This window comes from Gobius niger (genome assembly GCF_951799975.1).
Source record: "Gobius niger genome assembly, chromosome: 9".
Classification (NCBI taxonomy): Eukaryota; Metazoa; Chordata; class Actinopteri; order Gobiiformes; family Gobiidae; genus Gobius; species Gobius niger.
Window position 1 is genome coordinate 28,916,088 of NC_136860.1, and position 16,011 is coordinate 28,932,098.

At 38.9% G+C, this 16,011-nt stretch overlaps 1 protein-coding gene across 12 annotated transcripts in view; it reads right to left on the reverse strand.

Moving 5' to 3' along the window:
• Window positions 1–16,011, reverse strand: part of lrp1bb (low density lipoprotein receptor-related protein 1Bb) — a 451,054-nt gene that overhangs the window by 15,365 nt on the left and 419,678 nt on the right. For 9 of the 12 annotated variants that reach the window (XM_079563322.1, XM_079563326.1, XM_079563324.1 and 6 more), the window contains 4 exons: window positions 7,754–7,915; window positions 6,391–6,565; window positions 5,337–5,441; window positions 1,402–1,515 (listed from right to left, as the gene is read on the reverse strand). In XM_079563322.1, coding sequence (XP_079419448.1) covers window positions 1,402–1,515; window positions 5,337–5,441; window positions 6,391–6,565; window positions 7,754–7,915 — 556 coding nt within the window. The remainder of the gene's footprint in view (window positions 1–1,401; window positions 1,516–5,336; window positions 5,442–6,390; window positions 6,566–7,753; window positions 7,916–16,011) is intronic. The other 3 variants (XM_079563321.1, XM_079563329.1, XM_079563327.1) reach the window with 1 other exon arrangement.

The window sequence follows — 16,011 nt, forward strand, 5'->3', positions numbered from 1 at the left end:
TACGTGCCTCGGTTCCTGAGAAATCCAAAGCTAAACAGAGGCTAGTTTAGAAATCACACCTTTTTTCTAGATTCAGAGATAATTAGGGTTTTATGCAACTCTCTCCTTTCTGATTAAATCCTCTCCAACTCTCACCTCTATCCTCTCTGGACGGACATCAACGTCATGGGAAGAGGCAAATGCCTAAATATATTCGTTTCAAGTCAAATCGATCGCCTTTTATCACGTGTGCATCTAAACAGACAGAGCTACTAAAATCACACATGAGGTGTATTAGAGTGTCTAAAAAAAAAAAAAAGTTTTTCAGTTTTTGGCATTCGATGTGTTAACAAAGGACAGGAGAAGTCAAGATCAAATCAGCTTCTACACGAAAACAAAGCTGATTTTAGGCCGCGCAGAGAAACGGCGCAGTGTTGACTTGTTGGTGCAAATGAACATTGGACATTTTTAACAAAGCAATCTACTATACATCAGATTTTAGCGGTGAGTACTTGCCCCGTTCTCTGTTTTAACGACAGGCTTCGTGCTCTGCTGGGAGTTTCAAACAACGGAAGTGCCAATCCAAGGCAAAAAGACGCAAAAGTGGGCGGGATAAGGTGAATAGGCCAGTGTAATTTCAAATCTAAGGCCTACAAAACTGATCTAAAACAATCTTTTTCCTTGTGCCGTCGCTGTTTTGTCGTCACTTTTTTGCTGCATTTTTGCCACTTTTTGTTGCTCTTTCGTGGTCGTGTCCGTTTGCTATTTGGACACTTTTTTCAAGAAGCTTTTAGATTTGCGTAATGACAAACTGAAGGAAATGTGCTCGGTGGGGGTTAAGAGGTTAACACTATCCAATAAGTGCACATACAGCTAGTGAAATATCTATTTCTCAAGATTATTTCTCTAATTTCTTATTTAGCTAAATCTCGCCCTGTGAAAGTCTGGTAGCTCTGCTAGTCTTTTCAAAGTACAATGATACATAAATGCAATATCAAATGCAAGTTAGCCTGTTCTAAGTTGAGTAATTATGCAATATAATGTCCCTCCGAAGCTATCTCGCATACTAACCGTATAAGAAACTTGATTTATATAGTTTATATAGTAAAAGTAAAGACCCCACAATAACTCATGCACAAACTTAAAAGTCACCACTAGATGCTATGAGATCAACACACTGAGCTTTAAAGTCGACATATAGTTATTTAAATTACAAGAAGGTCTCTCTAGTTTGCGATCTCTACGGTTTCCTAAATTACTAAAACCACCCACTGTGGTACCAGGCACTTATTACATGATAGGCCGCTGCAAGTCAACACCGATCACTTGAGGCAAGGATGGACATCAGATGCACTTGTGGAGAAGAAGAGAGATGGGTGGAGTGGTGATCTGAACAGCCGAAAGTTGCAGCGGGGGACCTACTTGCAGCGTGGTTTGTTAAGTGCGGTTAATGTGCAAATCCCCTCGTTTTGACAGAAGTAATCGCAGGGGTTGGCCAGCTCATCGCAGCGTTGATTCTTGAACCCTGAAGTGCAGCTGCAAAAAAACAGTGTGTCGGAAGTGATGAGAGGTCCACAAATTTATGTGTAAGGGTGAGAGGTGAAGAGACACTGGCAAATTAGAGCATTCTTCAGAGTGGGCTAATGTATCTCATGATTTTGTAATAGATACAAGTAAGTGCAAACACACGCTTTATGCATCGCATGTTTCTACAAATCTCAAAGGATATAGATCAACACATACGTGACAACTCATGAAGGAAAAAGGAAAATCTTAAACAATACACATTTTGTTTAATTAGATCTATAACCAACTGGGAAGTTCTGGGCCAGAGCAGACACATTTTTGTTTATACTGGTCGGAGAAAGGCCACACTTTATGTTATTTATATAAGAAAGTGCAAAATATAATTGGTTTTCTAGATTATGATTCTGCACATTCTCTATAATTTATTATTTCTATTAGGCTACTATTATACAACAGAATCGTTAAAACCTGTACAATATTTCAAGCAATTGTGTTTTCAACTTGCAAGACCTTTTGAAATATTTGACACTTTGTTCTAATATCTACATTTCTTTCTCATACTTATGCTTATTCTAAATTATGGAGTTTAATAGATTGAATGGATTTTTGCAGACAGTGTCTACATCAAGGCCTTCACAACATATTTTAAGTATGAAAAGGTTCAAAATTGTCTATTAGAACTTTGGTATCCTTCAGACCAAAGACTTGCTGCCGGTCGTCTATTGAGGTGGTTTAGAAAAGTTTTAAACATGGCTGACAGCTGAAGAAAAACTAAAATGATGTGAATGCTGACTTTCCCACATCTTTTCAAATATAAAAGCTGAACTGTTGGTGCCATGCTGACAGGCAGTGCTCCAGACTTCTCCCGCCGTGTACCCGGGATGATACATAACCACAATTAAAGGAAACAATCATATAAAAAAAAGAAGAACACCAGTGAATACATGTCCACGTAATTGCTTTGCCGTTTTCCTGACAAACAAAAGCCGAAAACGGGTGAACTCAACTCTTTTCGAATCAGTAATGAAAAAAGAGGAGAAAGTGTAGCTATGACAGGAATATCTATGGCTATCATTGCCGTGGAGACGTCTTTGTGAAGTTGAAAAAACAAAAATAACATCACTTTATTTAGCAGTATAGGCGGTCCTTCAAAATGACAAACATTTGGAAGAGTTTCCCAATGAGACAAATATATATGACTGTCAAAACAAAGATCTAGCACCGCACAGATGTCAGTAAAAATCAGCACAAAGTCAAATGACAAGAGGGAAATTATCTTTCTGTTTGTGCCAAAAAACAAACTTAAATTATGTGTCAACATCCTACTCTCGCGGGGATGTTTCTATGATAATAACAAAACGACAAGATTCATTTATTTGTTGTATTTAGACTAAATAAATAAACAATACTTCCCCCCCCAATTTTTTAAAGAACTGAAATTTGAAAACAAACTAATCTTTGGCAGCCCTGCTTTACGCAAAATGATACATTATTGTCAGACGGCTGTTTTCATTTTAGTCCTTTACTCGCTGCAGTATTACTACAAGAAATACACAATTATCTGTTCACTAAATATTAAAACGTTAGAAAAAAGTTAGCAAAGTATTCAGACCCATTCCATTGCACTCAAGCATAATTGGCTGACTTTAGACATTCATTAAAATTGAAAAAGTTTACCGTATTTTCCGGACTATAAGACACACTTTTTTCATAGTTTGGCTGGTGATGCGACTTATACTCAGGTGCGACTTATATAAAAATAATTTCACATGTTATTTTCACACTGACAGCCGCTAGAGGGCGCTATAGGCTTGTGTACCAGTATATGCTACTCCTGTACCACACAAAAATGGAGGAGCAGAAAGACAGATTGGAGTATTGCAGTGAAGAAAACCAAAAAGCTAATCGTGGGCTAAAATCGCCACAACTAGAGGAGTGAGGAACAACGTGCTGCCGGGAGAGGCTTGTCAATGGTCAACGCCTCCATACCCAGGTAGTTGCCAAGGCTGGTGCAACTTACACTCCTGAGCGACTTAGAGTCCGGAAAATACGGTAGGTCTGTAGTAAAGTCGCATGCTCGTCAATATACAAGCCTGTCAGTAGATTTTTTTTTCCTTTAAGGATTTGTACGTTATTTTCAAAGTCAATCTTCAACATAATAACAGAGATACTTCCTGGAACCATTGTATGCACATATCTACACACCATTTCCCATCCAATGTGTTTTCTTCCTCTTTAGTATTGGAAGCACAGAGGATCACGCTGTACCTCTGCCCTGCCGTGTTTCTGCAGCGGTGAAGAAGCTTAATGAAATATACATTTACTAAGCAGCATTGAGGTCAAACCGTATGATTTCTCGACACAGACGTATCCATCATCTGGCATAATCTCTGGTCTTTGCTGCGAATAATAAAGCGCATTATCGGGATCTGTTAACCTCATCGAAAAAGATTGGATCATTTGCATAGAAATTGATTTCATCCCTTGGAATTTGTGAGTGATGACTGCAAGTTTCGATTTAACTACAGTGGACAATGGACAGTTTGGGAAAAAAAACGGGGGAAAAAAAAAAATGCACGAGTTGGCTTTAGAAATGGATTTCCAATTTCCGCACGGGGGGAGGTTTTGAGAGGCGGCACGTCTGATTATGGGCTGAGGTGGTATTAATCTGTGTCGTTTGCTCTTTCACAATCATATCCCCGTGTCCTGCCAGTCAAGCCTTTGTCCAGGAACCTCCATTGACTTGCAATTGATGGCAAGTGCCTTCGCTGCAGACATGGGCAGTCACGATGGGCTCCACTGTGGGCCGGGAAACTTTTTTCACTAAACTGCACCAAAAATTAGTTTTTTTTTATTTGAAAACGTTCGTCTTTTATTATAGCTAATACTACATGGCCCAGGTAAATGTACTGTATATTGATTTTAAAAGCCAAAAATAGAGATAAGAAATACATATATTTAGAGCAGAACTAAGTAACTCATGCCCCTAGAGGCCATAAGCGCCACTGCAGGTGTCGTAACATGATGTTTTTTTACTCATTAATTGTCCGTGATAATAAATACTACGCTGACGGAAAAGACAAAGGGAGAGATGGATATTGCACAATCCAATTACACAATGGAGATCATCCATTGTGTATCATCCGCGATCCGAAATGTACAGTATACACATATTTAGTCAAAATATATGTCAAATTCACTAGTTTTTCTTTTCCACTGTTTTTTTCTACTTTGCGAATGATCTGTATGACCAAATTAACCTTTATTTGAGTAATGTTATTTGAACATACTCTTACTCGAGTACCGATTCTGGCTCTACCCTACCCATGTCTGCTTAGTTCCTTTCCTGAGGGAGCAAACTTCTGAAAAATCCTACTGCTCATGAACGCCACGTCGGCCTGCCATTGCGTCTTAACTGCGAGGAGGAACAGCATGATACACTCAAAATGGATATCGCTTTGAAATGGGCTGGGAACTCTCTTTCTCTCCTATATCTACCTAAAACCCTGAGCCTCGCAGAGGTGTCACACAGCATAAGGCAGTGTAGTGCTCCTCAACCCCCCGGTGAGCCTTGGCCCCCTCATAGTGACATCAAAACGCTTCTCGACTGGGGTGGGATTTCTTTCTCAAGGAAGACATCTATCTGCTGGTGTTGCGCTGGAAATGGTACCCCGTGATGATTTGTGTCTCCGGGCTTGGCTTTCTAGGGGCACCGTGCCAGCAATTTGAATGGTAGAGAGTGAATAATAGTAGAGTGAAGTATTCCTTTTTTTTCCCTGTCTATCCCTCCTTCCGCCCACTTTTCTTTCAGCCATTACGCAGTGACTTACTGGCAGAAAGGCAGGTTGGTGTCGGGGTCCAGGTGACAGGTGCCGCCATTGTAGCAATATCCGTCACAGAGTTGACAGCTCGGTGCGATTCTGCCATTTGTGCAACTGCGGGGGGAAGAAATAATGGTTGCAAGTGACAAGTAGAGAGACTTTTTTAATACAAGAAGTAACAGTGACTCAGGGGTGCTTTTGTCAAACATGAAATGCTCGCGTGAGTTGAAAATGCACTCAAGGGAATGACCATAGATGTTGAAGAACAAGAGCAAAATGAGACTGTTGTCAATGTGTTTCAATCGTTCAGTTCAAGAGGTGTATGCTGTTCATCAGTCAGTATAGACAGGAGGAGACCTGGGTATAGCTGACGAGGTTCTTTTGGGGGTTGATGTGGCTACATAGGATTCTAAATGAGTACATGCATATATTGTCTTGAGGTACAGTTTAAACGGAGGAATTGTGAATACATACATAGAAGCCGAGGCAAGAGAAAAGAAGAGGCAGTCAAGAAAAGCGGTCTCCTACCAGTTACCACTAGCTCCCCAGCCCTTTCCTATGTAGCTCATCAAAAGCTTTCGACATTTTACCAAAAGCTTGTTGAGACAATTTTGATTACAGGCTTCGCAAAACAACCCTTTCTGACATGTCATCTCGGCTACTAATTGTATTACAGACAAGTCCTATACTCTTGAATGAAAAGCATACTTAGCTAGTGTCACTCCTTGATATTTATTTGGAAAAATAGAAACTGACAGGGAAAATTTGAGAATTATTGGCCAAGGGGAGACCAGTGAACACAATTGAAGAAAAAGTAAAAAAAAAAAAAAAGGACATAGATTTTGTTTAGATTGACGAGATTCAGGGGTTTATCTTTGTGCTTTAAGTTTTAGTTTTCTCAGGAAAGGGAATGTGATAGAATCATTGAGAACATTCTAATCTAAAGTCATGTTGTGAGCCAGTGCTGTGCCATATTTTGGCTGCTGTGTTCAGGACAATAAGCTGCTTGGTCTGTGGCTAAACAGACAAAGTATGATAACCGAGAGGAGTTTCTTGCACTCACTTGCAGACCACATCTCCAGTGTCTTCATTGATGAGGCAGGGGGCTCCGTGGCAGCGCAGACACTTGTCCACCTCGCATTTGTTCCCCTCGAACCGCGCGGGACACACACACTCCACATACCCACTGCTGGACAACGTGCACGCCTTGGAGTTGACACAGTAGTGGTGGCAAATGTCTGCAATTAATTATAGGCATACAGATTGTTAATGGATTAGTAAATAGTGATGAGGAGCAAATCAAGGACGACATATGAACCTGGGAAAGTGGCAGAATTAGATTTATTGTAGGACTATAACAGCATACATATATCAACTGTATGTATGAAACCACACTTCAAATTGGAGTCAAGATTGCAAAAATAAACCCACTCGTTTGGAAATCCTAGGTCTAGAATAATGAAACACCAGCTAGCCTGGTCTTAATAGGAACTAATTATCCACACTAAAATGGCATCTTAGCAACAGATAGGCAACATCCAATCCCTGGGGAAATGCTCTCTGCGACACAACTAATGATGAGTGCTATTTGTAAAGCATTGCAAAGCAAAATATGTTATCACTTCAGCACAGAAACACCTAGAGGATGTTTGACGGTGCATTTTTAGTTTATTTATCTGCGAATGGAGCCAAAGAAATGTGCCGTTTGTTTGTTCCACAGAGAGCATCTATACTGCAAATAAAGTGACAGACATAATAGAATTACGGCAAACTGAATTTCAACAATTTCTATTAAGACAGCGATATCGTGACATAAAATAGCACTTGACAGTAATGCTTTGTACAAACAAGAGCAATGTAACTCAACAGTCAATAAAGAATGTCCTTTATTTTTATGTTTTAATATGTATATATATATATATATATATATATATATATATATATATATATATATATATATATATATATATATATATATTCTTTACTGTCTTTAATTATTTCTTTACTGTTTAATTATTACACTACGCCAGAACAAAATAAAAACTCTGCTCTGACTGCATATGCACTTGAAGCATAAAATAACCTTGCACACCGCCAAATATCTGACAAAAATGCATGTCTAAATGGTTTGCCTGCTCTTGATAACAGGCTACCTGTTTATTGGATTAGGCGCTGCCCTGGATTATCGGAAATTTGGAAAGACAGCAGCTTGCAATCGGACCCCTCTGCTGTCTGTTGAAATTAACGAGCACTTTGGAGCAGGGAGTGACCGAGTGATGGAATTATACCAGAAAGTAAAGCACAACGATGAACTGTTGTATGCGACCTTGGCTCATATTTTGCATAACACTGACTTTCAAGATTGTAACCAACCACACACACCTACATGCCTCAGCGCATAGTTGTGAAATAAAAAGACCACTCACGATAGAGGCAGCGCTCGCCGGTGTACTCGGCCATACAGCGGCACACCGGCTGGTTGCCCTGGGTGACGTCACAGGTGCCTCCGTTCAGACAGTAGTTGTCACAGATCCTTCGCTCACAGAACGGACCCGAGAAGCCAATTGGGCAACGGCACGTGGGCTTACCTGGATTTAAACAAAGACAAAACAGCAAATGATTAGTTTTAAAATTGTAACTTTTGGTTTGAAGATTGCATCACTTACCTTTGCCCTCCTCTTACCACTGTTTAAAAGGTATATTAAATGGTCATGTTTGTCTTGCACTTTTCTAACCCCCCACTAGGTGTTCATGGTCTTTTGCATCAAGGAACTACTCACCCATTCAGATTCATCCTTATATACAGTATAAGAAAATGCAGAGCCTGTGGTTAGGAAGGGTAACTAAGTGTCTTGCCCAAGTACAACAGTATTTGCACTGGTAGGAACAGGGAGGAAACTGCCAAACCACGGATGCAAAGGGGAATGCTCTAATAACCGAGCTAAAAGTTAATTTGTAGAGTGCAAATCCATCTTTTATTTCAGTTTGCAATGAGATGAAATGAATTTTGTCTGATTTTTTGTTATCCACAACCTTCTTTGAACTGTAATATTTTAATGATGTAAATGATGTTATACTGACGCTAAGTTTCGATGTATTATTCATGGTGTTTATCTTGACAAGACTCCAGGCTGTTTTTAGCCATTTCTGATTGTGTGACCTATTTATTTATTTATTTATCTTTCCCTATGGAGTATTCTAGTCCCTTTCCCACTGTGACCTATAAATGACTACAGTTCTCGAAGATGAATAGATAAAACTGCAATATCAATCTAATCATATAAAAAACAAGTAACTTTTGGATGCAACGGCACAGATCGATAAGTCGAGCACATTTATCATTTATGCTGGGTCAAGGGGAGAGAACGGGAGAGAAATGAGAAGTAATAATGCCCTCCTTGACATGAAATATCCTCCACTTTCTTTCTCAGTAAATACCAGTGAGACCAGATCCTCTGGCCTATATACTGTATTTGTAATACTGCCAATATGCTAAAAATAAGCATCATCAACAGTCTGAGTAACCACACTTGAAACGATGGCTGCACCATCTCAATCTCATGATGAGCGATGTTACTAGATTGTTACAAGATTGTTACTATTTGTCCAAATGGGCAGATTGTTGCAATGCAGATAATAATTTGATTCAATGTTATATCGTCATCTTGCCAAGAGCAAGACTAGACAAAGAATAGACTAAACAACGAGTACAAACAATCCTGAAATGAAATCAGAAATCAGAAATGTTCCTCAGTCCCACTCGAAGAAGTTCAAGTATTTAGGCCCAAATCCATTACCAGCGACTACTACAATTCACTAATTCATTGCATGATGTATAAAAAGACAACACGTTTCATCAGTTTACATCTCTGTCTTGTTTATTTTCTGGTCACCTACACCCATGATACATATTGATTTGAGAACCTTAAGTACCGTAGCGCACGGTTAAAATACTGAATTCTGTACATGCGGCCACAACAGCAATATTTTGACTGTGTAAATAGATATGGCAGAGATTTTCCTTCCTTCCTTCCTTGACTGACTTGAACTGAAATCCTTAGAGACGTGCAGTGTTTTATTGTTGAAACACTTTTTTTCCGTGTTGTCAATAATGTTCCAGGTACCGCTGCCGATCGATGTGGACAACCACAGACTGGGAAACACACCTCAAGCTGTTTGGATCCAGTTAACACGGGCTGGACAAGCTGTTCTGGATTAACATTTTCCTACACTCAAACAAATCCATTTTATTTGATAGTTCCAACTTCAACGTCATGGTTTGGATGAGTGAGAATGTGCACAACATTTGTCTATTCTACTGCCAGAGGTTGCATTTTTTATTTCATCTGTATTATTATTATGTACTGCATTCACTGAAATTACATTACATTACATTTTGTACTGTAACCTGAAGTCGGTGTCTTGCACACATTCGCCATTTCATTTACTAACAACTTGTATGCTGGAGGAACTATAGCAGTACCAGCGAATTAAAACAAGGCACTAAGTATAATTAATATGCTAACAGTTTAGCAACAACAATACTCCCAGGGGATGTGACCTGTCCAGTGAGAAGCCTTGACAGAATAGTATGTATTTGGATTTTGTTTTCTCAAGAGGTGTAGCCCCACTGCCTGCCCTTTTAAAAAAATGTTTTTTTTTCTTCTTTCATTTACATTCTTTATATTTCTATTATCATTATTTATTTATTTTTCTTTCTTTTTGTGTTCCTGGTGCTCTGTGTCATATGATTTCCTGATGTATCCTCATATTGTGATACATACACAGCAGCATTCATGCACACTTTGCTTTCAATTCATTTAATACCACATTCATGTTTTATTGATTTCATCTGCCGTTTTGTACTTTCACGTGGAAGTAAAGTACTTTGAATGAATTCTCTACTGCATATAACCTTCCCTTGCCTGCATGAATATGAACCGTTATCATATTTTTATAAAGAAAATGTCACTTCGGTCTAAATGAGTGGCACTTGTAGAGATGTACCCAGTGCCTTATTCACAGCGAGCCAGGCTTCTTAATGGACAGGCAGGTTTCAACATGTTCAATTGTCACAGTACAGAGCTGGCGGGTGATGATTGCATACGAGGAAACCGCTGTAAGTTGCTATGGATACAGGTCTCTCATGTAGGTCACACCGCACTTTGGGGTAATTTTCACGGTCCATAAAGCTGCGGATGGACCTCAACAATGGGACTGAGACTCAGCACTTGTCTGGACTTGTACTTTAGGTCTAAAAAATATTATAGTAATCTCGAAGTCAAAACAGAGACTTTTGTGTGTGACTTCATACGATTCAGCAACATATGTAGGCTTGTAACACCGGGCTAAAAGTTTGGTTTTATACATACTTTCATCAACTGTTTTGGTGATTAACAATTCAAGTGTAGTTGCAGTAAGCCTGGTATTGCATGGTTCCTATAAAATGTAATAACATGGTAATCCAGCCTGGAAACAGTTCTTTTTACCCATGCATTTGACAACTGAAAGTATTTTATCTGCACTCTTGCTTTTTACTGTAATTAGTTATGTTTTATGTTGATGTTTTAAGGATTGATTTGATCTGCTTTCTTGCAATTTAATGCAACTGTGAAGCACTTTCAATTGCCTTGTGTATGAATTGAGCTCTACAAATAAACTTGCCTTGCCTATTACGTGGACACAAACCTATTTTTCCAAGTCTATATGATTAGTCAGAAACACACACTAACCTTAACCCAGTAGACTGTAAAACTACAAAATAACAAAGCAGTACTAAGTAACTCATGCCCCTAGAGGCCATAAGCGCCACTGCTGGTGTCGTAGCATGTAGCGTTTTTTACTCATTAATTGTCCGTGAGAGTAAATACTACGCTGACAGAAAAGACAAAGGGAGAGAGGGATATTGTACATCCAATTACACAGCGGAGAGATTTTATTTTTCACTCAAACCTGGCTGCAAATACTGTTAAAGTGGCGCTAGCCTAGCACACAGTTAGCTTTGCCCGTTAGCCTGTTAGCTTCTTCTTTGTGATTCTATAAGTGTGTATTGGGGCCTCCGACCTGTAGCAGGGAAAGTTACAATTGTGGTTTTCTGGCCAGAGACACCAGGGGAGATGAAAGACCCCCCAATCATACCATTAACACTTGTATTACCCCCAGAAGGACTACGGAAATGATTTATTAAGGTAAACAAGTTACTTAGTACGGCTTCAATTGCTTTATCTCCATGCCATTTTAATCATATTACGGCAACATGTTATTACTGTACTGTAAAGTAAAGCTCGGCCCAAATTCACGCATAGTACTTGAATTAACGTTAGTCAATATTACTAAAGTAAAGTGAAAAGCAGCCTTAGACGTCCATTATATCCTGTATTATTCTTGGATACACTTCAAGTTTCCGCACTACACCAAACTTATTAAACACATTTCTCTCTTTGGAGAATATTTACTTTATTATTTCATCTTCTGAAGAGCTAAAAGAGAAAAAAAAGATGTGCATTTGAAGCTAGGACTGAGGCTGCCAAGAGTTCCATTAAAGCCCAAAAAAAGCGGTCACGCGGAGAACAGAGGCACTGCAATGACACCTTGTTATTTTATAGATAAAACTGGAAAATATCCAGTGTCTAATTGATGACGAGGTTGTGTTCGGCCTCCTTTAATCACCGCGCCTGGGACACGCAGATACCCATTTGAGAGCCATTTCTTTGCTACTAATCCTCGGTCCGCATTTCCAGCCGATTCCTCTGGCCAGGAGACATATGGATAGAGACTCAGAGGTGATTTGTGCCTAGTAAAATGTGTGTTTTTCTTCTATTTTAAGCCAATAATTCTGTTGTACGACACTTGCTACAACATAACCCACTTACTGCAAGCTGCTGTGATTAAGAGGAAATCTGTCACTTTGCCAGTCTGAAGGTTTTTGCATATTCTAGATTAAAAAAAACAAACATTTGCCAGTTTCTAGTAACAAAGTTAAATTTGACCTCTTTTAACCATCATTGCTGGGACCCACATTTTAGAAAGTTTTTTTTATGGCTAATCTTCAGTCTACATTTCCAGACACTTTCTTTGCCCGGAAGACATATTCCTGATGCACCAAAGCTGGCTCCTCACATAAAAATGCCAGGTATGACTAAGACCGAGCTGCTAGCCCACGGATAAATCTGCGCCTGTCCTGATTTCTCGTCTGCGGTTTCCAGCTGTGGAGAGTATTACAGCTTTTATGATGCACACAAACTGTTTCCAAGCGGTTTCAACTGTTTCCTCAAGCACTGGTGATTATCTCCCGATGCTGCACTAAAAGAAGTATTTACAAAGACACATATTGTGTATGGTTTAAAAAAAAAAAAAAAAACAGGATATTGTGGGCAACCTGAAAAATGAATAAGAAGAACAAATCAAACACTAAGACTGCTTTGTCTGATCGTGTCCACTAAAAATGTAAATTTTCAGGAAATACATGAAGAACCAGCTTGTTTATTTATATCTTTAATTGGAATTGGAACAAGTTCTGAAAAAAATACTATCCCATCCGATGTACTTTTTGGTACATTTTGCTTGACTTTGTTTTGTCATCTGAAGATCGTTTTGACTGTGTTGCAACTACATGTCTGAAAATGGAAAATCGAGTGACATTTTTGAAAACTAGTGTTTAGTCCGGTTCACTATGTTGTTTCGCCGGATTTTTGTGGAGAATATCTAAAATGAAACTGAAAACTTGAAATTATGAAATAAGCAATCAGAAATGTTTCCATTTGCTCTGATATAGCGTTAATAACATTTATATGGGGAGTAAAAAACGTAGTTTGGCAGAAATGTGTGAAATTTGGCAGAAAATTCCATTTGGACAAAAAAGTAATTGAAACCCTTGACATATTTTTTGCGGTGTTGCCGTAGCGATGACCAGATTCTCCCCAACTCCCCATTAACTCTAATGGTAAAAATTGTATAATTGCACAATTTTCCAAAATCACAACGGAAAATGGAAACATTGTTTTTCTCATTGCTTGTACCATAAGGTTTCCAAAAATATTTAGTTTTCATACTCGCCACAAAAATCCCACAACAGTGGAGATCTAAACATAGTGAACCAGACTAGTTTCTTTCTCTCATCTCGTTTGTAATAGATGTATACATTTCCCTCCCTTAAAGGAATAGGCCACCGTTTTTACATACTGAGATATGTTCTTACCTCACTTTAGTCGAGTTAATATATCCCCGTCTGGAAAACGTCCGCGCAGTAACTCCTAAAGACTTACCCCGCTCACTTCCGTCAATAACCTTTAGGAGTTACTGCGCGGACGTTTTGCTCCTCGTATCATTACGCCTCACAATATAGTCCCCCTTTTTATCTGCTTATAAAATCGACATGCTACATTTCTGTGTAAATATACTTTGCATGAAAACACTTCACGTAACTTTATTTAAATAGGGAACACGTGGAAGAGCTTGGTAGCTTCTATCGTGAGCTTTTTTGGAGCTATATGACATGTAGGAGAGGCTGCGTATGTGCTCCGTTTGCGTGACAGAGCGCACGGACAAAGACCAGACGGGGATATATTAACTCGACTAAAGTGAGGTAAGAACATATCTCAGTATGTAAAAACGGTGGCCTATTCCTTTAATTCCCCCAGCATACAAAACTGTACACGACTAAAAATAGTTTATATATTTTTTTTCCACTAGCTCTACATAAATCACTTAATACTAAATATTTCCAAAACAAACCAACATTCAACCATTTTCTAGAATTTAACCCTTAACATTCTGTTTTCAAGATAGAAAGTAAAAAAAAAAAAAAAATTGAAGAATTATTTGTGGCTCCACCAAAGCCTCAAAACAATATAAATGTATGGGGATTTTATAGCCATTTTAGGTGTTTCTATTTTTGTGCATCCATTCATCATTTTGAACTAATGTAAACTCTTGCCCTTGACTTTTACATTAAAATACACCGGCGCTGATGAGGGGTAAAGCACGCTATCAAAAGTGGTGAGTGAGTCATATAGACTGCTACAAGAACATTTGTCTCTACGGAAAAACTGAACGAACGACTTAACTCAACAGGACCTTTGGTCCATTGAACTAAAGATAAGATACTGTTTTCTCAGAATGGACCTACAGAAAAGCAGATACTCGATTTTTCTTTTTCTTTTTTTGTTTGTTTGTTTTGTTAGTGTGGTGGACTGGAATCATTAGCCTACGAGGCCAATCTTGACTGGGGCTCTGTTAGATAGATGGGGGTGTCTAACCAGGTTGGGGTAGTTAGACTTGAACTCACTTTTGGTGAGAAAGGGCGGGGGAAGGAAGTGAGTGTGGGAGGGGAGGGAGGTGTGGGAGGGGAGGGAGGTGTGGGAGGGTGGGAGGCGTGGGAGGAGGGAGGTGTGGGAGGGTGGGAGGCGTGGGAGGAGGGAGGCGTGGGAGGTGCGGGAGGAGGGAGGGAGGGGGAGGATGTGGGGGGACGGGGGACAATTGGGACCCTGAGCAAAGCATTTGTTTCTTTTTTTCTTTTCTCTTTTGTTTTTTGTTTTAATCTAAATCTAGTTATGTTTACTTTCACGGTGCGAAATTATAAAAATAAAATCATTTTATGGCAAGTGCATTAAAAGTGGTCACATTTAATGTGAGAGGTCTATGGCATTCTATTAAACGCAAACGAGTCATGACATTTTTAAAAAAAGAAAAAGTTGAAATAGCATTATTACAGGAAACACATCTGTCCAGTGGGGAACATAAAAAACTTAAAAGAGATTGGGTCGGGCAAGCTTATTACTCAAGCTTTAAGCAAAATAAGAGAGGTGTGGCCATACTAATCCATAAAAAGATACCATTCATCTTTAAGTCTCAACAAGACGATCCAGAGGGCAGATACATACTAATTAATGGACTACTCTATGGACATCAAATCACAATATTAAATGTTTATGCTCCAAATGAAGACAGACCACAGTTTATGACAGATATGATAACGTTATACAGTCAATACAACTCTAAACTTGGATTTATTGGAGGGGACTTCAACTGCTGTATGAACAATAATATTGATAGGAGCTCAAGTGGTATGGGGAACTTGAAGGCATCATGGGCCTTAAAGCAGGCATCTGAAAGCACAGCTCTCACTGATGTATGGAGATATCTAAATCCTATTAAAAAAGACTATACTTTTTTTTCAACAAGACATAATACATATTCAAGACTTGACTACTTTTTTCTGCCCCATAATCTATTATCCTCAGTAGTCTCATGCAATATAGGGCCAATCCTTATCTCAGATCACTCGCCAGTGTTTCTTAGTTTAGTAATATCACAAAATAGCCATCAAACTAAACACTGGAAATTTAATTCTTCTCTCCTCTCTAATACAGAAGCCTGTCACAATATTAGACGTTGGATTTTACAATATACTGAGGACAATATAAATTCACCAGTGAGCCCTGCTACCATATGGGATGCAGCAAAAGCTGTAATTAGAGGCCACTTGATCTCCTATACAACAGCTAAAAAGAAAGCGGCAAACAAATTAACTGAGGAGTTACAAAAAAAGTTGCAGTACGCAGAAACCAAACATAAACAATGTCCAACAAAGAATAACTTGAATGAACTAAAAGAAATAAGAACAGAAGTTAATAAAATTAAAACAGAAGAAATTAAAAAACTGTTATCTTTTACTCGACAACGT